Source organism: Phodopus roborovskii, unplaced genomic scaffold, assembly GCF_943737965.1.
Source record: "Phodopus roborovskii unplaced genomic scaffold, PHOROB, whole genome shotgun sequence".
In the NCBI taxonomy this organism is placed as follows: Eukaryota; Metazoa; Chordata; class Mammalia; order Rodentia; family Cricetidae; genus Phodopus; species Phodopus roborovskii.
This window is the reverse complement of record NW_026126546.1, coordinates 9339418-9365081: the sequence shown is the minus strand read 5'-3', so window position 1 is coordinate 9365081 and position 25664 is coordinate 9339418. Positions and strand designations below refer to the sequence as shown.

At 51.6% G+C, this 25664-nt stretch overlaps 1 protein-coding gene across 4 annotated transcripts; it reads right to left on the bottom strand.

The window, feature by feature from the left end:
• Positions 1-468: 468 nt before the first annotated feature.
• On the bottom strand, positions 469-25301 carry Ctbp1 (C-terminal binding protein 1). 4 transcript variants are annotated; one of them, XM_051200304.1, is made up of 10 exons: positions 25113-25275; positions 19695-19889; positions 17181-17335; positions 11916-12060; positions 10733-10939; positions 3537-3751; positions 3098-3228; positions 2331-2458; positions 1869-1986; positions 469-1432 (listed from the first exon to the last, which is right to left on the bottom strand). In XM_051200304.1, exons 2-10 carry the CDS (start codon positions 19699-19701, stop codon positions 1246-1248), a joined length of 1293 nt encoding a protein of 430 aa, XP_051056261.1. In that variant the 5' UTR covers positions 19702-19889; positions 25113-25275; the 3' UTR covers positions 469-1245. The 4 variants fall into 4 exon arrangements, with proteins under 4 accessions (XP_051056261.1, XP_051056262.1, XP_051056259.1 ...); XM_051200305.1 differs by lacking the exon at positions 25113-25275 and adding an exon at positions 24127-24377; XM_051200302.1 differs by lacking the exon at positions 19695-19889 and having other exon boundaries at positions 25113-25301.
• Positions 25302-25664: the final 363 nt, after the last annotated feature.

The window sequence follows — 25664 nt, the reverse complement described above, 5'->3', positions numbered from 1 at the left end:
TTTTGGGAATCACTGTCAAATCAGTTCAGCAGATCAAAGCCTGCACTTGAAGTCCGTGCAATGGAGGAAACAGGAAGCAGAAGCATACACTGCCTGCCTGGCACTCTGCATATGTACTAAGACTACTGTTTAGTAATAGTTTTCTGTTGCCATTTCCTACGTGAGTCTGTCCAAAATACCAGTACAATTGCTGCTGGCTCAGGGGCTGTTGTCTGGACAAATGGGGTGGTCAGAGCTGTGTAGCCCCCACCCAGTCCTCCCTGCATGTTAGGGCGGCCTCCCTAACTCAGGGCCCTCTGAAGATGGTGTGGGGACTGCAGCCCTACCTGCTGCTGCCCTCTTCTGGGTCTCCCCAGGACTGTCTGCTCCACAGAAGCCAAGCTGAGCCCTAGAGGTCCTAACAGCCAGGACCAGATGGGACACACCAATGCTCCCACTTGAAACCACTAAAAGCGGTACCAGGCATGCTGGCTCTTTCTGGGATTTTTATTTCTTTAAAATAATTCATACAAATGGTTACAGTCACAAACATGATTTTAACCAAAATATTGCTAGCCTACCACATCAGCAGGACGGCACCACGCAGGCGAGGGTCTGCTAACCCCCGCCTCCTCCAGGACAGACACGGATGGTCCTGAGCACATTGGACACTGCAAACACTCCTCTGAGCCACTCGTGATGCCGTCTTCATTTGGAACAAAGGGGTTCATGCCAAAATTAGGAAAAACAGCCTTTGTTGTTTTTCTAAATTATTCTAAAAATAAGACAAGCAGGTAGAAAAACAATGCACTGTGTGGCATAAAAAGAAAAACGGGAAGGATTCATTGTCCTGAGAAGTGTGCCGACGGCCACATTCCGGGGCACGTTCCAACGTAGAAAAGGAAAAATAATCTCAAACTGACTTGCTGAATGCTCCCTCAGGTTTTCTTTTTGTTGACAGCTAAGCAAACAAATCCTTTGTAATGTTCTAAAAATTTGTACACAGACAAGAACATTCGTGATAGAATTAGCTACTAACTTCTTTTGCTTAACGAGGAACGCAAAGGACACAGGACAGTGAGCCAGCCCACAGGACGGGACAACTACAATCGACTTGGGGACGTGCCTCCTCTTGCCCCGCCTAGTGCACGCCCGGGCCAGTCTCTGGAGCGCCAAGGCCCATACTGGATGCCACCTCTGCACACTTGGGTCCAAGGGCATGTGACGCCCTCCACCAGGCGCCAAGGCTGGAGAGCTTCTCACAGGCTACAACTGGTCACTCGTATGGTCTCTATCCGCCTCAGGCTTGACAGTCTGGCCAGGAGAAGGAGCGTGGGGTGGGTGGGCCACGGGGGGCAGGCCATGGGACAGGGACATGGCGCTGGGAACAATACCTTCCACAGCAGCTGGGATGCCAGTGGGGGCCACACTCACCACACCTGGAGGGTACCTGCTGGGAGAGGAGGGCAGACATGTGAGGTCATCTTTGGAGAACCCCACCTGCTGCATACAACACTTTCTTCATGGAGCATCAGTGACCCCTGAGGTCTAGAAAGGTTGGGGGCAGTAAGCACTTGGTCAGTGCTGGGTATCATCCCTGCCTGGCTTCTTACTTATGAGGTTTTCCCCAAGCACCACAACCACTGGCTCCTTACTACTCTCTGCTCCAACAATAGTTCTGTCCAGCACTCTTGTCTAGGAGGTCTTCATCTCCTTCCAAAAAGCCCAGATAAATAGACTGTACCATCCAGCTCAATCCTTTACATTCACAGGGGCCTACATAAGGGTGTATCCCCAGCCGTATCATGGCCTACTGCATTACATACTGGTCAAGGTCCAGGTCTAAGCCTCACTGTCCTGCAGGCTGTCCTCTGCCCACTGATGCTCACCTGTAGGCAGCCCCATTGAGCTCAGGGTGCACCACAGCAGGGTCCATGCTGGCCCAGTGGGTGGCAGCTGTCAGGTGGTCCTTGTTGACACAGTTTTTCAAGCTATCTGGGATCCGGCCTGGGAGGTTGGGAGGTACACCAGAGAGAGACAGAAATGTGGGTTAAAACTGCCACCTCTGCAGGGCCACGAGGCAGGCCCACAGCCACCCTTTTTCCCACAGCCCTGGATTACTCCCCTGTCCACTTGAGAAGTCAGCTCCCAACCTGGAAACCTCAGCCCAGCATATGTAACCTCAGGACACAAGCAGCTGACAGTAGTCAGCCTGGCAGATCTTCATATGTGAAAATGATACATGTGCTACCCAACGTCACCCAAGGGACCCCCAGCAAAAGCACAACCAAGTGTTACCTCCCCTGAACTGGCATAAACAGATTTGTCAGTCTGATAGCAAAGCTACCCACCTGTGATGGCTCGTCGGATTTCACGGGCTGCCTCCTCTCGCATCTCAATGGATGCCTGCTCACTGTACCATGCAGCATGAGGGGTGCAGATGAGGTTGGGTGCATCCTTTAAGGGTCCCTGGCTAAAGCTGAAGAGAGCAGATACCCAGTCAGACAGGTCTGAGCACTCACATCTGGGGAGGAGCAGAAGGCATCCAGCCCTGGGATCTGACAGGCCCTGACCTGTTCCCAGGCCATCTGTGATCTGCAGGACCTTCAAACCTACTCCAAGGTCTTAACAATAAGGGGTGGATGGTCTTCCAAGCCTTAGGGGAGGAACCCTGATAGGGTATTTGCACAGCCCTGCCCAGCAGACAAACCCGAGGAGTGTGGACTCCCAGACACAGACTCCACGGCTAGCTCTTCCAGTGGCTAATCACTCAATTGGTCTGCTACCCCAAGGTGGGCTTTGCCAGCTGCTAGAGCCTCAGAAAGTCTGCTCAAACAGGTCTAGAGGCACATGCAAAACCAAATTAGCTCAGTCCCATGGTCACCTGAGGTTGAGGACCACGGGACCATCAAGGACATCAACAAGAGAACAACTGAGAAAAAAGCCAAGCCAAGCCTGTAACTGTGTCCAAGGCTATATAGAATCTTGAGGCTCTTCTCCCCACCTGAGAATGAACAGCAAACCCTCCCCTCACCCAGCCCAGCAAAAGGCCAGAGCTGGAAGGGTCTCCGCTCATAGCGGACTAGTGGGCACAGAACATCCGGGGCCCAGGGGGCACCTGAAGGGCTCTGATTCATGCACGTCCAGCGCTGCGCCACGGATCCGTCCTTCCTTGAGGGCCTGAGCCAGCGCCTTCTCGTCGACCAAGCCGCCACGGGCTGTGTTCACCAAGAAGGCTCCTTGTCTCATCTGAGAAGAGGGTGACCGTGTGAGTGACTGACACTGGAGCTTCTCACTGTGATAGTACACCCACAGGCACCTCGCTCCCCACCCCCACCCCCACCCCGGGCCTGGCCTAATACAAAGCAGTTCTGGGAGGGACCCTGGGCCAGGGTGGGCAGCGGCACCAGCAGGTACACCCTGTTGCTGTCTCGGCCAGAGGCCCACTGCCTCCCAGGGAGGCAGATCCTGGGGGAAGAGTAGGGAACCACACTGCAGGGAAGGGACAGCGTTGCCCGGAAGGAGAGGGGTGTGTGTGGAGGGGAGCTGCAGGGCACCTGCTTGACGGTGAAGTCATTGATGAGGTGGTGGTTGTGCTCATTGAGGCCGCAGTGCAGGGTCACGCAGTCACTGTGGAAGAGCAGGTCCTGCAGTGTGCTCACACGCTGCAGCCCCAGGGCCCGCTCGATGCCATCGGATAGGTATGGGTCATAGAAGAGGACATTGAAGCCAAAAGCCTTTGCCCGAAGTGCCACTGCCTGGCCCACACGACCTGGCAAAGTCAAGATGAAGTGAGATGTGCATCCTGAGGGCTTGAAGCTGGCCTCAGAGCCAGGGTGTGAGGGCCTCAAGTACAACTGCTGTCTGCCAGTGTTTTTCCAGGCTGAGGCACCACAATCAAGGGTGGGAGCTAGCTGCCACCCTTCAGCAGCCTGCATCAGCAATATAGGTCTGCAGAGCCAATACACTTGGTCCCCTTTCCTGACCACTGGGCCACTTACCAGATGTCCTTTGGAATCTCAATTCTGACAACAAATAGCATATGTGGGGACCATTCTGGACAACATTGTCCCAGAGATTCACATATCATAAGAATATACCAAGAGATGGCTCAATGGTTAGAAACACCTGCTGCTCTTGGAGAAGAACCAACTTCTGTTCTCAATACCCATGTCAGGACTAAGAACCACCTTTAACTCCAACTCCAGGAGGATCTGACACCTCTGGTCTCTATAGGCACCTATACTCACATGAACAATCCTCCTGCCCCCCCCCACCACATACAAACAATAAAATAATAGAACTCAATCTTGAGAGAGAAAAAACAAGAATCTGGCAGCAGAGAGGGTACTGCGTACAGTTATATCTGCCAACTTCCTGGCCCAACTCCACAGTTCTACACCCTGTGCCCTCTGAGGCAGGCCTAGCTCTGGCATGGGAGCCACAGGCTGATGGCCATATCTGCACATCAACTGCATGCTGGACATAGAGGGAGCACAGACTTCACAGCCTGCTGGGAGAATGCTGGGGACAGAGTCTCTCCTGTAGCATCCATCAAGAGAGAAAGTAATACCCACCAGGAAAAGAGCACTGAGGAATCAGGTATACTTGTAGGACACAGGCACAATTTTAGAGAAGGTAGCCAGGACAGCCTCCCCAGGAAGTTAGGTTTGTGGGAAACATAAAGGTGATAGGAACAAGTATGAAGGCTCCATGACAGCAGCAGGACCAACAGGTAGGGCAGGGCCCACCAAAGACCAAAGGCCTTCCCAGCGACTGCAGGATAGGGCCCAAAGGTCAGGGCAGGGGGATCAGGAGGGCTTCTTCCCAGTGTCCATAACTGAAGCCTATGAGGAACGCTGAGACCAGGGGCCAGGGGTCACAGGCCAGGAGGGCTCTGCAGAACCTAAGAGGAATGAGGGAAGTGCAGGACAGCTGAGAATGTGGACAGTAGGGACATGGAGACAAGCCGCCCCAGTGTGAGGGACGGGGGCTGCCCTGAACATGGCTCTCAGAGAGCTGTCTCCTGAGGTACCAAAAGTCGTCAGCCAGCACCATCCCAGCTGACATCCCTAACAGACAGCCAACCATTCTAGGTATAAATGTCCTTTACTGTAGTCTCTAGTAGTCCTTTCTAGATGAAATCACATACCACAGAACTTGTAACAGATAAAAGAAAACAATCAGATCCACAGATAGCCCAGTTGAGGGGATCAGCTGAAAGAATTTTTAATAGCTGCTGAGAACACGTGTCACAGGCACATGCGATAAATTTGAGAGGACAATGAACTTCAGCAGAGAAACTACTCTCTACAAAAGACATGAACACACATTCTAGAGCTGGAAAAGCTGTACCTGCAGCAAAGAACTCACCGGAAGGTCGAACACCAAAGACAGAACAATGGCCAACAGAAATGACCCCAAGTAAAGCGGCCAGGAATCTGAATTTTTAAAAGCCCTTTAAAGAACAAAAGACAATCGAGTTTGGGAAAGGAGGAGAAAAGATGTGCCATACCAACATTCAGTTGGAGAAAGCCGTATGGTAACACTAACAGGCCAGGTGATGACAAGAGACCACTATACATGATAGAGCTTCCTGACTGTGGCTTCTACCCTATAAAGCACTGGCCACCACAGCTAATGTCAAAGGGCAAGAACAAAGAATGGAAGCAAGTGAAATGCTAGAGAAGTGGGCACACAGTGCATGACAGGTGACCCCGCAGGACGCTGAGAAGCTGCAAACCAGAATCCAGGGAAGCTGCAGGGTAGGTCAATACGCAAACACCAAGTGTGTTTCTAAACACCAGAGGAAATTAAGACACACAAATTGTAACAGCAGTTATAACAAACACGGGGCCAGAGGGGTGCTGCCTAGATTCTGTCACCAGCATAGGGAAGCACACTCTCAAGTTTAACAAGCTCTATGCAAATGCTTTGTACTGATCACTACAGAATGCTACTAAGAGAAATCAAAACATGAAATAATAGGCTCATGTCTGTCTTGAGGACATGTGTGTGATTTTCAGAAATCAGTGTTCCTACAACACAAGGACTAAGCAAGTCATAAACTGGTAAGCTGATTCTAAAGTGGAAACTATCAGAAATGAATGAATGATGTGGCCAGGTGTGGTGGCACGCACCTTTAATCCCAGCATTTGGAGACAAAGGCAGGCAGACCTCTGTGAGTTCAAGACCAACCTGATTTACAGAGCAAGTTCTTGGACAGCTAGGGCTGTTAAACAGATAAACACTGTCTCAAAACCCCACCACCACCAAAAAAGGCAAAGAAAGGAAATGAATGACAAACAAGATTTTTTCACAAAGCAAGATCTCTTGACCCACAGCAAAGTGTGTCTGCTATTAAGTAAGGACAGTCTTAGTATAGATCAAAGAGAACTGGACAGCGGAAACACAACTTTGATCAACTTTGCATTGTGGATGCCAATCTGAGTGTTCTCAAATGGGCTACTGGAGAGACAGAGGGAGGGAGGAAGGAAGGGAGGGAAGGGAAGATGGAGGGAGGGAAGGAAGGAGGGAGGGAGGGAGGGAGGGAGGGAGGGAGATTTCTGGACTGACTGATACAACTTGGTAGTTAGGGACCAAAAGAGCTAGCAAACTCTAACCCTTTTCAATATGACTAAATATGATGATGTCTGTTGTGCTGGTGTGAATGAGAGTGGCTCCCACAGGCTCACATATTTGAATGCTCGGTCCCCAGTTTGTAGAACTGTTTGTGGACTTGTTGGAGAAAGTGTGTCACTGAGTGTGGACTTTGAGGTTCGAAAACCCACAACACTCCCAGCTATCCTACTCACAATTACTCTCTCTCTCTCTCTCTCTCTCTCTCTCTCTCTCTCTCTCTCTCTCTCTCTGCCTTGTGCTTGTGGATCAGATGTGAGCTCTCAGCTACTTTTCTAGCGCTATGCCTGCCTGCCTGTTACCAGGCTTCCCGCCATTATGGTCATAGACTCAACCTTCTAGAAGCATGAGCCTTTAAAATAAATACTTTATTTTAGAAGTTCCCTTGGTCATGGTTTTTGTCACAGCAATAGAATAGTAACTAAGACATCTGCCAATATACTTTTAGAGAGCAGAAACAAAGAAGATAAAAAGCCCAGGAACAAAGCCCCCACGACTCAGCATCTTGTTACTCCATGTGTCCTGCAACACAAACACCAACTCTAAAAAAAACAACAATCAAAGAAAAATGAGGAGGCTGCAATTGTGTAAAACTTTTGACCAAAAGAAGGAAGCCAAAGAAAACACCAGGAACTGTAGTATGAATAATAAAAATGCAGAGACAGATATTGGGGTTCAAATTGATCAGATAAACAGCTAGCCATAGCTCTTACCTCCACCTCAGACTGAGGGGGCAATCCTGTGCTTCTCCCCTCCCCCCAAGCCTCTGAAGCCTAGCTAGCTCAGTTAGTAGAGCACGAGACTCTTTAATCTCAGGGCTGTGGGTTCAAGCCCCAAAAAGGTGCCAATTTGTAACATGAATAATAAAAACCCAGAGACAGATATTGGGGTTCATGCTGAAGATCAGAGAAGCAAAGCAGCCAGCCACTAGAGAACCACTACCAATGCTCAGACCAAAGGGGCGATCCATTGAACCTCAGGCTGCATCCCCAGACTGCACTGCTCTCCACCAAGCATCAGAATCCTAGACTTCTCTCTGAGACTGCAGTGAGCTCCTTATATAGTTTCTAGTGCTGGGATTAAAGGCATGAGCTCTGTTAATCTTTTAGACGGACTCACTCTAATGTAGTCCTGAGTGGCCTTGAACTTACAGAAATCCATCTGCTTCTGTCTCCTGAGTCCTGGGATTAAAGGTGTGTGCCACCACTGCCCAGCTTCTATAGATAACTAGTGTGGCTGGCTTTGCAATCTGATCTCCAGTGGCTTTATTAGATCATAAACAATATATTACCACAAGGAACAGACTGCCAAGAGATGAAGGATGTCCTTGCTGGGAGCTTTAATTTCTAAATCTGAATGAGTGCAGTTAAAATTAAGTTGTTAGGAGTTAACAAGCCAGGCACTTGTGCCACACGCCTTTAATCCCAGCACTCAGGAGGCAGAGGCAGGCGGATCTCGGTGAGTTCTAGACCAGTCTGGTCTACAAAGCAAATTCCAGGACTTTTACACAAAGAAACCCTGTCTCAAAAAACAAAAAGCAAACAAACAAAAATCCTGCATTCACCTTGGCCACATTACTGGGGAGGCAGATTATCTAGCAAATCGCTGCCACTACAACCACTCAACCCTGTGAACTTATTGTTACTGTGGAAAGACACAAACATGTTTGCCTATGTCTCTGGCATAATACACTAATAGCACTGGGCAAGGTGGATGATTCCAGATGGTCCGAGACCTATAAAATGAAAACTATGAAGCTTCCAGAAGAAAGCAGTATCTGTATAGCACTGAAGCAAGCAGAGACTACTTAGGACACAAAAGGTAACCACTTACAAGAAATAAACTGGATTTCTTCAGAACCAGAATCTGTTCTCATCTCAGATACTGAGTGGGTACCACGGTGTTAATATACTTGTCTGATGAGGCCCTGAGGCAGAACATAGATGGAACCTTGCAGATGCACGCCAAGACGAACCGAAGAGAACACAACAGGCACCATGCCTCACAACACAGGCAAGTTCTCTAAGGGCCGGGCATTCAGCAAGAAGGGCCCTCAGACACTTCAGATATTGGGAAGGTGCAGATTCAAACACAAGAAGCAGCACTAATGCTGACATCAGTAAGTGTCAGCGAAGTCCAAACTCCTAGGGCAGTTACCCAGCTAAGTGTCAAAGCCACACACCTGCTTGAAGAATGCCTTGGTGGCTCCTGCCTGCTCTGTCAAGTCACTCTACTTCTGGTTAAATCAAAGGAAAACTGTCACACACACAAAGAGACATGTCTAAACTTGTTCACCGAAACTTCGTCTGTCTACTGGCTAAACAGATCAATAGGAAGAGCTCCTGAGCAAGACAGGTATGTGGAGAAGACCTGAAGCCTTATGTCTGTTGAAGGAGCACAGACCCAGGGCCCCTGCCTTGTGGCTCCATTTCACCAGGACTGATGAACCTAGAAAGCTGTGCCAGACAGAGTACAGAGACCATAGGCAGGGAGGGCTTGCTGGGAACAGAACAGGGCTATCTCAGACAGAATACACTCTACTCTATGAAAGGAGCAAGGTGTGCTTCAGTTATAAGAGGACAAGAAGGCGGGAAGGCAGACACGTATGGGTGTAGAGTCCAAAAGCCAGGGAAAGCAGCTGGCACACTCATTACAGAAACAAAACTTACGGCCCACTCTGCCAATGTGCCCTTGCTGATGAATCAAGAGCCTCAACGGGTTGCAGAAGAGAAAAGCAGGAGATATAGGGATACTGGGGACACGTGTTCATCTCCCTTCCAGAAGGAGGCCATGGTGTATGGAAGCCAGTCTCGGACCTACACCGTGGCTCCTAGACAGCAATTACATATGAATAGGAAGTCCTCAAGGTAGAGGGTGTGACAACAACTCAGGAGCCCTTACTATGCCCTGAGGGGACAAAATTCACCCTGGCTTGTGTAGACTGTAGACTCTTTACATGTATAATCACATCTGTGTCATCTATATCATCCACATGGGTTACATGTCAACATCCATGTGTCCTGAGCCCTAGGGATCTTTGGGATGGCTACAGTGGACAGCTTGACACAGAAGAAGGAACAGCAGGCCAGTAGGTAGGGGCAGCCACAGGGTACACTGGACAAACTGGCATTGCAAGAGAGGGTACGAAAAGGACACATGGTTCAGCCCCCAAACACTAGTGACGAAAGCAGAGGCAGAGTCACTCTAAGAAGGAAAGACCAAACCGACTGCTGGAGGCACCACCTGAGGGCGGGGATGCTGACCATCCAGGCCTACCCAGTAACGCCCTTTACCTCACTCCACCCATGCTTAGCTTTCTTCCGTCCTTCAGCACATCTTGGCACCAGGACCCTGAGGTAGGAGGTGCTGTCTTGTCCTATACACTGGACAGGAAGGGCACATTAGGTGCCATGGAGGGTCAAAGAGCCCTGCTATGCATGTCCACTAGCACAGGGACACCTATCCCAGGCCCACCTCTTCCTGTAACTAAGGTGGCCCACACACTTCCCATCTCTCGCTGCTGGCGGCAGGGCTAAAGGCAGAAGTACAGTGCAGCCAGGGCCAGCCAAGTGACAAGGGAACCCTCAAAGGTGAACTCTAGCACAATTTACTGTGCCATCTCTGGTACACATAACAGATAGGGACCCACAAAAAGGTGACAGCTATGAGAACAAGTCAGGGAGCATGGGAACCAATGACCACCTTAGCAGGGTAGAAACAGGCTCGCCCGAGCCCACGTCCACTCAACTACTTCAGAGTTGTGGGGAATTAGTATGTATACAACAAAGTTTGTATAGACTGTGCATGTATGTATATATGTATGTATATACGTATGTATGTGTCCATGTGTACTCCATGTTTGTTTAATCCACATATGATGCATGTTACCATCAATGTGTGATGTTCACTTGTACTCTTATGTGACCTTCATGGATGGTATCTATAAAAGACATAGCCTGATGTCTCTGGCCCTGCCCCTGGACTACTTATCCCATGTCTTATGCTGGGCTGAGGACAGCAACACAACCAGCAAGGCCACAACCTCAGCTTTATGGAGTGGAAGGGTGGCAGATAGGCACAGGCTATTTGTGCTGAGCCATAGTGGCCAACCCACCTAGTCCAATGATGCCCAAGGTCTCTCCACGGATCCTGGCAGCTCCTGAAGCCACCTCTCGGATCTGCTCTACACTCTGGACCCGAGTGCCTTCCCGAAGTGCCTGATGCAGCCAGGTGGTTCTTCGGTACAGGTTCAGGATGTGGCACAGGGTGGAGTCTGCCGTCTCTTCCACAGATGCTGCGGGTACATTGCACACTGCGATGCCTACAAGATATGTGGAGTCACATGTACCAGGTCCACAGTCTTCTGTTATCCACAGTCAGAGGTGCTACCCTCAGGGTGGTGCTTCAGTAGTAACATGTCAGAAGACATGTCCCACAGCCACCCAGGATTCTACTGCCATTAGACATACTTAAGCCTGTACCCACAGCCTTGCAGAACACAGATGGGGCAGCTAACAAGCAAACAGGATGGAGGACAGGCAAATGCTGCCTTGATCATTCCCAGCCTGGGTCATCTGGGTGGGCTGGTGGCTGAAAAGAAGCCAATACCACTAACACCCAATCCTTCCCCATCTGGATCACTCACTGGACACTCAACCTTCCTAGGCAGCCATGGCCACACTAGCAAATCAACAGAGCCAAGACGCACCACGGGGCTGGCTGAACCCCCCTGCTGACACCACATGAATCACATCTTCCAGTTCCCTAGAGCTTTCCAGGCCGAGCATGCCTGGCTCCCAGGGCTCTGTGACCCTCACTGACCTGGGAACAAGTCAGAGGATCATGCTACCCTAATTTTCCCAAGGGCCCGTGCTCGGGCACTAAGCTGACAGTCGATGCTGCCTTGGGCTTCCAGGGCCCTTGTTCCCAGAGGAGGACCCCATTATGCCCATCCTCCTCAGTGGCCTTGGCTCCATCTCTACCTCCCATCCAAGTGGGATACTTCTGTGGAGACAGAAACTTTTTTGGGAAACTATCTTAAAAATCAAAGGCACCTGATGCAAGGAGAAAGCAAGACCTCCCGGGCTGGCCTTTGTCTCAACCCAAGCCCTAGGGCCTGGTAGGTTGGTGACAACAATGAGAAGCTGTACCCACACCCTGTGCTGTCCACTACAGCCTGCCTACCATAGCCCCCAATCACCTTCCATTCAAGGAGCAGTCCCAATGCTACTGACTAGCCAACAGAGCCGCAAGTGAGACATCTTGGTCAATGGAAACATTGACTTCAGAGCTCCTACCTAGATCCCCAGCTGACTTGATGTCAATGTTATCAAACCCACTGCCAATTCGGACGATGATTCTGAGGGCTTTGAACTTCTCCAGATCCTCTCTGGTCAGTGTGATGGTGTGGTACATTAGGGCGCCCACAGCCTCATTCAGTACCTGCATGGAGGGAAAACAGAATGCTTACTAAGCTTCCAGGACCCCCAAAGGTACCCAAAAAAGCTGAGTGGCCGGCCTCCAAAAGGGAGGCAGGAGAGGCATAGGAAGCACAAGGGAAGATACTAGAACACACTGCAGGGGCCACTGTGTGTTCTCTCCACTGTCTCAACAGAGCAGCATGCTTCCAGTAGAGCCTCAGCAGAGGCTGTGGGTAGTGTCCAAGGGCAAAGACTAGCAGCAGCACCTGCAAGCAACCAGACTCCATGCCCAAAACCATGAGGCCCAGTACACACCAGTCTCTCTGGAGAAGTACAAAGAGGCCCCAAGCGAACAAAGATGTCCAGAGGCACTTATCGACTGGAGGTTGGCAGGGCCAGCCTCTAAGGAGGCTCCACACCCTCCAGCAAGCCAACTCTGCCACCTGTCCTCTTCTATACTCGTACTTCCTGCTGATCTAGTTGGCTGTGGAGCTATGGGATCGTTCTGGGGTGGAGGCTGCTCCATGTGGAAAGGCTGGCGCAGTCTCCCTTTGCTACAGCTACACAACCTCAATAGTCAGGTGCATGGCCCACAAAGGTAGGGATAGTAGCCTTTCCACGTTTTGGGTCCAGGGGCCATCTAGACTGCTACATGAGGAAGAAACAGCCAAGTGCTGAGGGAAGATGGTAAGAGCCTGGAATGAGGACCTCTGGAATGCTGGGGTGAGTGGCCCCTACAGTACATAAGCTCAGGGCCAGGACTGATGGCTGTTCTTGGCTTCGAGGGAATCAGGTCACATATACTACTTAGACCTGTGTGGAAAAGTAGGTACCCATTTGACAATGGAGAGTCATGGAGAGCTCATGTGGGAAAGAGTGAATGGGAAATGGGCAGCTGAGGCAGCACAGGGAGTAAGGGAAGATTTAGGGAAGCCCTTGACAACTTTGTAATGTATGGACAATCATGAGCTCTGTAGAACAGTGAGGCTGAAGCCCATGGCAGGTACAGCAGTGCAAACCAAAAGGTGATATTGGAACAGGTCTGCAGTTAGGGGCAGGTTTGACACCTGACGGGACAGATCCAGACCCTGGAGGCCTATGATGAATGTCAACATGTGTATATGTGGACAACCAGCCTACTTCTTATCCTTAGCACTTAACCATGAGAGTAATGTCTTTCAAAAGCATGTTTTCAAAGTACTGCAAATGTGCCAACAGCGAAGGGTGAAATCAAAGCATCTGGGCCTTCCCCTGCACTGCCTGTCACCAGTGCTAACTCTTCCATGCGAGGAATCAGTGTTTATTTTCTTGAGTTAACTTCCTAGAAATGGAGGGTTCTCTGAGGTTCTAGACCCTGTTGTGCAACTGCCCATTGACTTCCTAATATCATCACTGAGCTTTCTACATCTAAAACACAGCCTACTGTTCATCCACTACTGGTGCTTGAATTTGCCTTCCTGGGTAAAATCTGCCCATCTATATTTCTCCATGAATTTGTTTCATGGTGTTTTGCTTTGTACCTAGTATGAAATTACCTGGCTGCAGGACAAAAACATACTAGGAGTGCATTTGCTAGGTACTGGGCAAGCCACGAAGAGCTCTACAGCCCGGGTCACCAAGAGCTATTGCGTTGGCCATAGGTCCACACCCCCGTACCTCTCCTATACTCCCTTTGGTATTTCCAATTAAGTCTGTTGAAGGGAGGTGCTACTAGGCCTGTCCCCTTATGATAGGCCTCCAAGAATACCCTCTGTAAGCAAATATTCACTTGTCCTTTTCCATCAGTTGTGTGATCATACTAATGACTTGACCCTAGTCATTTGGGTATTTGGTGCCCTCAATACCAGAATGGGAAGGACATGGGTCCCAGATGTTCACAGCAGGCATAGCATACAATGAATGACTAATGAATGTCAGCTACCCTTGGCTGGAAATGGGCCATGAGAGTACCCACTGGCAGCAAGTACTGAATGGAGCTCACACCCCAAACCACAGTGAGGTTTCATTGTCAGGGCAACACCGACTCCATGGGCCAACCTCTCTTTGAGAGAATACCGAAGCTCCAAACCACACTAGATGGTTTTTATCACCTGGTATGCACAGGGGCAGCTGTCTTGTGAAACTGTAGCTCTTCCCACCTCACCATCACGTCTGATACTTCTCTGCTGACAGAGTCAAATATAAGCAGAGCGGACACTGGCTGAAGCCTCTGCCACTATCCAACTTCAGAAACACCAGGAGACTTGGCAGCTGTTCTTCTCCACAGAGGAAGTGGCACCCAGGCTTTCTGCTGTGCTAGTGATTACCTGGCCACCTGGTGGTCAATTGTTGAGTTGTTAAGGGGCAAAAGAGGGGCTTGCTGAAGTGGCTTACATAAGCAGTTCTTCTCTGGTCAGCTTTCTGCAAGGATTTCCTTTTCCTGCTGAATGGGAGGGCCTGAAGGTCTTACATGGGACCTTGGGCCAGGGCACAAAGGGGAGTGGCCACTTGATCTCACTGAATTTTCCTGCATTTTACTTTCCTCTGTGTCATTTGAGCATGCCTACAGATTCCTTTGTAGAGCTGTGTAAGTCTTCTCTGTGCAAATCTGTAAGAAAAGCACCCTCTTCCTGCTCTTCTAATTGCTACCATCCAACAAGAACACCATCCCAGCCTGTAACTTAGTTCACCAGCACTTTGTCCATACACCTGAAGGCCACACACATACCTGGGTCCCCTGTCATGTGCCATCAAGGCATTAACAATGGGCCTCAGAGTCTCAGCACACTCTGAAAGGGGGACCTGTTGACCCATGGCAATGGACTCCTACACACAGTGAAACCTCTCCTCTCAACCTTTGTCCTGGTTCCAGGTGTGTCTGCCACTTGAGCCCAAGGCCACTGCCTTAGCAGCCTGCTGGTGACATGAGACACTTCTGCCCACTTGTTTCTCATACATCTTAGTTGCAAGGGGACTTCCTCTGGCCTGGGATGTTCTGCACCCATGGGTCATGAAGCATCATTCTCCCATCTCCAGTGGGGACTTCCTGCTGCCCTAAGTCCTCACTCAGCACAAGCTGGAAGCAGTGTCTCCCTGGGTTCCTTCTGGGCCCATGTAGCCCTGGGCTGAAGGTCATTTGGCTGAGAAGTTGGACAGCACCCAGGCCAGGGGTGCTTTGAGATTCCTGCTACAAGTTGACTTTCCCACACCCAGTGGGCGTCTCCTATCCCCTCTCATAGTCCTCCTGGGTCCATGGCACAAGAGCCAAGGTGTCTGGGAAGTTTTCTTCATCATGTTCTTCATTGGTAGTATAACATTCTCATCTGCAATGTAGACAGTGACAACTCAGCCAGTCGTGAGGACTTCTTGCTCTAAAAGGTGGAAATTCCCACATAACAAGGATATGTAAGACAGTTACTTCCTTCCCACATCTAGAGACAAGTGTCCCACATGTTCAGTTACATCTTCATTTGGTTACTAGACTCTCATCTTGTAGCTATACCATTGCCAGTATATGGCTTCCCTCTTATGGTACAAGGTACCTACCCAAAGGCTTCAGCCATCATATCAGATTTCCAGCTGGCCAGCAGAAAGGGGGAAGGTGATTTCCCTCATGACATGCACCTAACGTGCTATGTGTGCCTGTAGGTCATCCCTTTCCTGAGCAAGGCAGGATCTGTGGCAGAATACAATCTGCACAGCCATATCACCAAAAGGCACTGGGTGGCTGCCCAATTTGGGCTACTGTGAATCAAGTTGCTGTACCTTCAAGTACAGATGACCGTGAGAATGTCTGTCATGTCTGCTAGGACAAAGGCTGCTAGCATGCTGAAAGGCTGTAAAACAGTACAGAGTGCCACTGAACACTGTCCATGCTGTGTCACAGGCTCAAGGCCCTTCACCAACAGTTTCCTATTGTTTGGGGAAATCTCCCACCACCGTGTCTCCAGCTTTTGCATCTAGTTCCTTCCCTCTTGAGCTCTGGATTCTATTACCTTGCCCACTCCTTGCTCCCACTCTCCTCCCATTCCCCACTCTCACCACAAGGCATCAGAATCAGGACTTCTGATCCTTTCCTCCCTACTACTATGCCCTAAGTGGTAATTCTCACTTTTAGCTTTGCTATATTACAGCTGTGTCTCCTGTTCCTCCTCCATACCTACTACATGACCCCCAAGACAGCACTGTCTCTCTCGTGGCTGAGGGCAGCCCACCCCACAGTCAGACTGGGGTTCCTACTGGTGAGATGCTGTCTTCTCCTCGCAGAGTCTTGCCTCCTTATAGCTGAGTATCTATGTGGAAGTGACAAATGCCCAGAGACTACAGACACACACTGAGGCCAGGCTGGAAAGACTGTCCCAGATGACTCTGCAGCCACTGGGGAGCAGGGCTGTAAGTCTACTATACGCTAAATCCCATGCCTGGCAGACTTAGAAGCCTAGGTAACAGGCTAGGTGTTTCACTGCCCTCTGGGTCTGAGGCAACATCTGCAATGGGCCAACAGGGCCACCCTTCAAGGTCATGGTGCCACCAAAAGCAGAGCTCACCGCTCCTCCCAGAGGAGCAAATCTCCAGGCTACCCAAACAGACTGATTACAAAAGCAGATGCCAGGTCGCTCATGGTTGCAATCCCTGACTGGGTCTACCTTGTCAGCTCCTGAAGGCTTTTTAGGTTTGTTGAAAAGAATGTTTTCAAGCTGTCTCCAGTGCAAAGTCTGAATTGGCTATGACAGAAACCAGATGACATACGCCAGGTCACAGAAAAACCCAACAGATGTGAGCAAACATGAATCACAGAAGCTGCTGAGAGCTGCTAACTACTCAACAACAAGCTCTAGGCAGGCACTGCGGGTGAAGATTCTGTGGTCTGCTATATTCCAGGTAGCATCCAGCATAATCACTGGCAGATGCCCACAGTTCCACTTCTAATGAACTGGTGTGATGTAAGAAACCAAGAAAATACAGAGTGAGTTAAGCCCATCTTTACCTCCTGACAAGGCCAGGCACAGTGACACGCCACATAAGACCTGGTAGTATTTAGACCTACTGTTGCCAGAGGCCAAGAAGCATGCATGACTAGTGTTGTGTGCTGACGGAGACTGCACGGCCCATGCTCTGGAGCCCCCCTGTACCCCATGAAACTTGGTCAACTTATGACACTACCTTCTCATGGATCTCCTGTGTGGACTGTGCATCACAGAAGGCTACTGTGGCCACATCCTTCAGGATAGGCATCTCCACTGTGCAGTCCCGGCCATCCAGCAGCGCCACCAGGGGCCGGGGGTGCAAGGGCCCGTTCATGATGGGAGGTCGGACGCCTGCAAGAAAGGAGCAGACCACTTAATGCCCTCAGCAGCTCTAGTCTGTGATCTGAGGACTGTGTTACCCACTAGGGCTGGAGAAACCAGCCCTGAGAACTTGCTGTACTCAGCCTCTGGCTACATGAGACTTTATAAAAAGCAAATTAGAACTACGAAGAAGGAAATGGGAGTTTGTCATAGCTCACTGATGACTGAGTGGGCACAGGAACTGAAATCCTTGGAGTCCCTAGTGGGGCTATGGGGGACAAGAGTACAGAGAAGGGGAGAGGCATCTCAGCCCCGGCTTCCTATAGCCGTAAGCTATCTTGTCAACACAAAAATGTGCAGACACAAAAGGGTAGGATTCAGGAAAGTGCCTGGTCACTCTTGCTGCCTAAAGCCACCGTGTAACTGCCCAGAGCACCACACCGAGACCACAGTGATTTTAGCATGTGACCCAACCTAGTATCATTCCTAGTGGTAGATTTCAAAGGCCAAATAACTGTGACAGGACAAAAGGGCCACCATGCTCAGAACCCACCTCCCAGACCAAGGTGAGAAAGAACTGTAGGCGTGGAATGCAACTCAGAAGAGCACTTGCCCAGTGGGTGTGAGGCCTGGGTCTGTTTCTGGCTCCACCAAAGCCTTTACAGATATGCAATCAGCTTGTTCCCAACATGACACCCTAGACTAGACCCCACTTGGGGCCAAGTACAGTACCGAGCGAGGACTTCACAAATACACAGTCAACACAGTAGTCCCAGGTACTGTCTAGCCACCTTGGGCAGGGCAGCAGACACCCCACGGAGACCAAAGGTAGCTTCATAGTAACAGGCAACACTAGGCAGGACCTTGTCCGGCCTCAGGGTCTCCAAAAGAGTTGGCCAGGAATATGGATCATGGAGAAGGCACAGTGGGGGGGGGGGTAGTGGAGGACAAGAAACAAGTCACCACAGTCTCCCACTGGGAAAGCCACAGGCACCCTGCAACAGTCATTTTTCTTACCTCCAGGTGCAGAGGCTGCCCCAAGCTGCCAGTGCCTAGGAAGTCCCTCATATCACAGAAAGGCAAAGTCCTAGGGACTGTCACACCCATGTACAGCAGGGCCGGTAGACAATCACCGAGTGCTTCCAGGCCTGGAACTGGATACCTGAGCTGTGACACAGGTCTCACTGACCACCCAGAGACGATGGAGCTGCCTGCTAGACAACACTACGCACAAGGACTCCAGCTGTGGGACAGGTGTTGCTACACACAGCCCTTCCCCAGCGTCAATGAGCCTAGAAATACAGCTATACCCATCCCCATGCCTTCATAAACAGTAAAAGTAAAGGTGCCAAGACTTGATGGACCCAAACTTCAAGGTGGGGCTGCAAGGTCACAGGCTTGGCATTTACATACTCCCTTACTTGACCCCTATAGACCACACCCCTAACTACCCCTGTCACCAGACAGGAGAGGTGGAAAACCAACAACAATCCACTTGTCCTCCAACTTGGACTTGCAAAGTGGCTTTTCTCACATAAAAGTATTACTTTTCATAGCAGGTAATGGACTTACTGCTATTTGAAATGAGTTGATAAACATCTACTTTTCTCATTCCCTGGCTTGTACACCACATTCTGTAAGAATGTGGTGAGCAATGTCCATGTCCACAAATCCTCTAAGGCTCCAAAGCAAATCCTCAGAGCACAGCCTAAACCTATTGCCTAGGAAGTAGCCTATACCTCATAGAGGACCTGCCCAGCCTGATGGAAACCCTATTCTCTTGTATAAACAACTCCTCAGGGAGGACCTATGGATGTAGGTGTGGCAAGGCTGGGGTCTGAGCCTGTATCTTCATCTAAAAGATGAGAATGACACCCAAAGATTCACGTGGGAGGACAAAAGTCCAAGCCCTCTAAAAGCCGGTGGGCTTGGCCACCTCGTCATTCACAGAGCTGCTCCAGTGCTAGGGTCTTCCCAAACAAACCCATCCAGGAGACAGACAGATCTACTAACTGGATCCATGCTATGACGAGCCCAGGGCTGAACTTACTTAAGAACCTTTCCCAGGCAGAAGACAGAAAAGACAAGAAACAAGGATCTCAGGTCTGCATTGGGGCATACACAGACTCAGAACTGACCCTCCAGCTCCTTCAGGTAAGACCTGGCCTCAGGACCCACCTCCATACCCTCGGGACACTTTTTCCGACAGAAACCAACCCCTATCGCAGTAGCTGCATGGCCACTGGCCAAGGCAGCCTGCAAACACCAAGCACATTCCTCAGGCATCCAGTCCTCAGCCATAGGTCAGCCTGCCTGGCTTATGGCAGTACAGCCCACGTCCCTCCTGTAGTTCCCTCAGAGATGGCTTCACTTGGCAACCCCTACCAACCTGACATTGCTTAATTGGGGCGGGGTTTCCACGACCATGAATTCGCCTGTCCAAAGCTTTTTGTCTTCAGAATCCCCAGGCCGAACCACGTTCTGTCACGGAGCCTCATCCCACGTCTTATTGTCTCCAACCAAAGCTCTCTCAGGCTTCTGCTCCACAGCAGCCACTGAAGCCTGCGTCGGGTTCAAAGTCTTACTAAAAATCAAACACAAGAGACAAGTTAAAATGCCATCAAAGGCCAGCTAAAGCTCAGACTCCAGGAACCTCCATGAGAGAAAAGCTGTGTGCTACATCCTTAGCCCTGTCCAGTCACAGCTGCAGAAGACCAACCGGAGAGCAAGGCACTCGCTCACTCTGAGTTTGTGATTCCAGGCTGGGGCAAGCCCCAAGTCATCTGTGTGAACCTAGGAACAACTCTGTAGTTGGCTACCCCAACAGACTTCTGGCTCCACACAGACTCCACAGTGTTCTCAAATTGGGAGTTAAAAGCAGCCAGCATTGGGCACAGAGCTATGAAACTGCCGAAAGGGACTACCAGCTTCCCTGAGACTCTCTATATTTACATTTCCTGACATCTAAGGCTGTCCCAACCATGCCTCAACATGGATCTTTAAACAAAGCTATCAGGAAAGTTTGCCAGGTGCTAGCTGTCCATTCTACCTAACTTCCTTCCCAATCCCTGCTCACAGCACCCCTGCACAGCTAACAGTTACTTTGTTCGCCGGAAAGTGCTGCCTGGCTGTGTTGAAAATGGAGGCCATGACACCCGAACACATTTTGGCAGGGCCTGTAGCCCAGAAACTCAGGTTATTCCAGGTGAGCACTAAAGCCCTGCCTCTCAAGTATATGTCACTCAGCAGCCAAAGCTTTGCCCTGGTCCCTGTTCCTAGCACGTGGATCCCATACAGGGGCCAACCCCTCAGTTTATCTGGACATCAGGCTGGCGAGGACAGAATCTGCCTATGACACCCTTCAACACAACCAAGAGACAAGACTACTTATCAGCCGGCTCTGGAAGCTCATTCATAAAGGCCACACTTGGCCACCAATCCAAGGCAGGTTGGGGTCTCAGGACATAGTGTATTTGGGGACAGCTCCTTCCAGAAGGCTCACAAACTTTTCCACAAGCTCTCTCTGTGAGTTCCCAGCACATGTGTTCAGTGCTGGCTTCCAGGATATTCCCAGCCTTGAGAAACACCATAGACAAGCAGAACCTGTCACTAAAACAGCAACAATGCCCTTGAGTCACAGTCCTGCCCGTGCCAGGCACCTGCCACAGGCCCAACTCTCCTCTCAGTAGGTGCCAGGATAGACTTTCCCAGCAGAGGGCGCTAAGGCACCACTGCAGAAGGAAAGGACCTGAAGTCAAGATGCTGGAAGCTTTGCCAGACTTGAGGCAAGGAGTGTTTGCACCCTGCATGGGCCACAGGCCACCATCACCTCCAATAGCAAAAGCAGCAGTTATCTGGGCCATTGGGGTTCAGGGACCCTGTCTCAAACAACCAACCAAAACAAATCCTGGGAATGGACAAAACTTCTCAACTAGGACCATATCCCTCCTACCCTTCAGCACCTGCCATCCTCTTTAAAAGCATTCTGGGAAGGGATTCTGGAGCAACCAAGGAGGTCTCTTCCTACCTCTAGGCAGAGATCCCTCTGGGGAATGAAGCCAGTTCTACTCCCAAGCAGCCCTCTCTGGTGACTAAACTGTCCTTGGGCTAGTCCCTACCCAGTTCTGGAGGACAGAGGACAGAACCTGGCCGGCCACTCAGGTCAGGTGGAGGCAGAAGCTGGAAGTGCCTGCTGCCTGGCAAGAATGGAGCTGAAAGGTAAGGGCAACGTGGAGTAAAGTAGGCAAACATCACTACATGAATCTGCCAAAGGCATGGGCAAAGCACAGCAGGACAATGGAACAGCACAGAGGGAAGGTGTCCATGAGAAACAAGAGCATTCACGGCCAGCTGTGACTTATATCCCACACCAGGGAAGACACCGAACAGAAACCATGATAAAGGGCATGCATTTGTCACCAAGACTCATTTTCAGTAATGCTGGTCAACCTTGTGTGTCTGTCTGACTGTGTGTGTGAAAACAGATACCTCGGGTCTAGACACCTGAGAACACCTGTCCATTTCAAAGCCAGCTGGGAACACTTCCTCACTGGAAGAGCACAGGCTGTGTGTGATATTCCAGCTTATTAGGGGCTGCTCCCTCCCTGCCCTTCTTAGTAGGACATCTTTCCAGTGCTGTAGGGAGGCCCGGTCTTGTAGAGGACACAGAGGTCATGCAACCTACAGAAAGCTTCACTAGAGACTTGTCTCCAGACAAAGCAGCCCTGTGTGCATCTCCCTGGACAATGGCAGAAGAGCACCGCAACCACACAGAACTAAAAGAAGGGACAGCCATGCCTAGGGAGGGGCTCAAATCTGGGTCTCCACTATCTATGCCTCCCTGTGAGCTATAAAACCAACGCTCCTAGCCCATACAACATCACCCAAGCCTGCCAGATTTTTCCTTGAGCCACCCAGGCCAATGCAGCCCTGTCCCCCAAAGTCTTCAAACTCCTATGCTGCCTATATAACACAGGTCTGATGCTGACTGGAGGTCATGCAAACACCTGGGACCTCACAGCAGCTAAGTCAGGTTGACAAAAGGGTACACTAGAAGTTTTAACTTTATAGGAAATGAGCATGTCTTCTAAAGATACCACGCATAGTACGCAGCCTGGGCTCTGGGAAAGATGATGCACGTTTATGATCATGGCCCTCAGCACCTGAGGGAAGGGTGCTGCAGCTCCTGCAGGAATGCTGAAAGACTCGGGAGGCTGAGCATGTCTACCGCGCAGAACTCAGAGTCACCGTGACAGTGACTGTGAAGATACTGAATGCAGACACTGGTAGTGGCAGACTTTCAAGTGACATAGCTGAACTACAAAACCAACTCAACGTAAACTGTTACTTCTCTTATAGCAGTGTACACCCCAGGGCTTGGAGGCAGGTCACCCTGCCCAGCACCATCCAGGCCAAGTCCTTTCCTGCCACTAGCAGGATAAAAGCTGGTGTAAAGATACTGCCACCCAACAAAGACCTCAGGACAGTTCTGCTTCTACATCTTGCCAAGGAGCCACAGGGCCACCGGGTAACATGGGCAGGGCTCTACTCCAAGAGGGTCCCTCCGAAGTACCTAGGTCTGAGAATGAATGGTCACAGAAGCCTCATGCCAGGTTACAGTGGAGGGCATAAACCACTCTAGTTCAAAAGGCGGGCAAGAGACAATAGGCTGCTGGAAGGCTGAAGGCCAAGGACCCGATCCTACCTGAAACCCTGAGGGGGAACACTGGATCTCTCTGAGCCTGAGGCCCATCTGCAGAGGCTAAGCACACTGATGAAACCCAACTACAGGCCCACAGGTGACAGAAGAAAGATAAGAGGCCGGAGTCAGAGCAGTGTGTCACTGAGTCCCACCAAGAATCTACAGGCTCCAGTCTTCATTATGTACTAGCATGAGACAGTGCCCTCAAACATCCCTGGAAGCTGGCTCACACACACACCAGGGCCATGCCTGACCAAGCTCCAGAGCAGAGAAAGGTCAGCCTCAAACCACAGCTGCCAGCCTAAATAGTAACAAGACAAGGAAGCACACACAGTTCCGGAGAACAGTATCACCCCACATTACCCACAAAGCTGTCCCTGAACTTGGCACATCCCACAGCTATTTACCCCATGTTGCAGAGAGAGCACACGTGAGCCCAGGATCATATTTGTGTCCATGGCCATCATTCTTCCAAAGATCATGCTGCCCCAGGACTCACATGTTGGCTCCACTCTATCACAGTGGGCCTGATATCCTGCATGCAAACTACACTAGGGTGGGAATCCTGTACACTCCTGTTTATAATGGACACATGCTCTCTGATTCTGGAAATGACAAAGCAGAAACAGTGAGGACATATATACCATCTGGGAAAAATCTTGGTGGCATCTTGCTGACAGCCTCACTCACAGGGTTCACCTTCCTGAATACTGGACAACTCCTTCCCTTTTCCTTCCTAGAAAGCTTATTTATCCTAACCAATCACAAACTCATCAGGACAAGGGTCATGGCCCTGGGCCAGGAAAGGTTTGACAGGCAAGGCCAGGATGGAAGCTGGCTTTCTTATTTCTGGAAGGCAATGAACTGGGCCCCTGCCCTCCCCACCCCACAGGAAATTCTGACCTATAACCCTGGTTTGGGTGCAGAGCAGCTTCACACACACACACACACAGAGAGAGAGAGAGAGAGAGAGAGAGAGAGAGAGAGAGAGAGAGAGAGAGCAGCTTCACACACACACACACACACACACACACACACACACACACACACACACACACACACAGAGGCTCCAGGGAGTTACAGCTCTGAAATGGTGCAGTCTTGGGGGAGGGGTACCTACCACCAGCCCCAGGATGGAGGGCAGGTCTGGAGGCCCATACCCTGCCACACCCTGAAACAGGCTGACAGGATCTGCGAAAGGGCTTTGTGTGATAAGAGGTGCAGTAGGCCATCACAGGGCGCCTCCCTCCTTCCCTCCAGCCCACAGTTCCGTATTTCCTGCTGGCAGCACACGCTGCAAGGATTCTTCCTCTGCCATCTTTCAGGCTATGAGGAAGAAGGCAGTGTGCCCTTGTGATGGTAGAGATGGGTTCCGGCAGGCCCTTTTATTATTGAGGTAGAAAAGACAGAGAGAGGGACACCACAGCGCGCTTGGACAGTGGGCAAAAACTCCTCTGGGCTCTGCAACCTCTGGGCTGCCCCGCCCGAAGGTGGGGTCGGTCCCACTGCGCGTGCGCCAGGCTGCGCAGCCAGCGAATGCCACCGAGGAGACTGTCCTCCACCAGCAGGAACCCTGCGGTTTAAGGACTTCCACAAATGAATAAAAAACCTAAATGGTCCAAAGGGGCCAAGCTGAGCATCACTAAGTCGCCTGGAGGCGTGATGGGCGTGTAAGCCGCCCATGTTCCCTCAGTGCCACCTATAGAGAACTGCCCGCTCCCGGATCCGCCAACCCCAGGCCCAGGCGGGATTCGCAGGCTCGTCACTCCGGGGATACCTAGGTCCCGCCCATATGTCCACGGGAAGGAGCCTCGCGGGGCCGCAGGCCAGGAAGACAGGCCCAGCTCGGTCACAGCCTGGGTCGAAGCACCACAGGCCCCTTTGTCACCTGCACGGGTCGCGAGCGGGCAGGGGAAAATAGGGACGAGCACTCGTGTGCAGCAGTTCGCGCATGCGCCCCGCCTCGGGGCCACACGGAACCCCCCCACCCCCGGCGCGCTCACCGAGCGCGCACGCGCACTCGCACACAAAGCCAGCGCCGCGCGCGCCCGGCCGCCCCGCCCCCGCCCCCCGCCCGCAGCCGGAAATGCGCGCGCGCGGCCTTACCGAGCGGCAGGCCCTTGTTGAGCAAGTGCGAGCTGCCCATTGAAAGGCGCGGGTGGCCGCGGGCCCCGATGAGTCCGGCGGTGTCCGCCGCCGCGAGGCCTACGCCTGGGGCGGCTTCGGCGCAGTCTGCTGCTCCGCCCGGCCGCCTGCGCCCGGCCGCCGCCGTGCCGAGCCGCCACCGCGCCGCCAGCCGCGCTCCGACCGACGAGCGGGCGGGGACACGCGGCGCGCGCGCGCGGGCGGGGCCTCGGTTGGTCTGCTGTTTGCCGGCAAGGCGGCACGCTGGACGTACGCGGGCGGCTCAGGGGCCGCGCTGCCCGCCGGCCCGGCGCTCGGCCCCCACCACTCGCGCCCCTCCCAGGCTGGATCCCCTTCCCGGACACGCCCCCAGCTGTTCCCGCCCCGGGCCTCCCCTCCCCTGCGCGTACCCGGGACTGCGCCCCTGCCACTCCTTGGCGCGGTGACCCGGGCCGGAGCCCGCGTGGTGGAGCAGCCCATCCGCGTGGGGCGCTACCGGGCTGGTCGCCACGGCCTCGAGCGGACAGCGAGAGG

Bases quoted from the DNA above. Each gene is read 5' to 3' on its own strand.
- Ctbp1 (XM_051200302.1), bottom strand. From the start codon at position 25,152: ATGGGCAGCTCGCACTTGCTCAACAAGGGCCTGCCGCTCG. The intron at 3,229-3,536 runs GTGCCCTGCAGC...CCCTCTTCTCAG, and splicing joins ATGACTTCACCGTCAAGCAG to ATGAGACAAGGAGCCTTCTT. The intron at 1,433-1,868 runs GTGAGCATCAGT...CTCCTCTCCCAG, and splicing joins CTCAATGGGGCTGCCTACAG to CAGGTACCCTCCAGGTGTGG.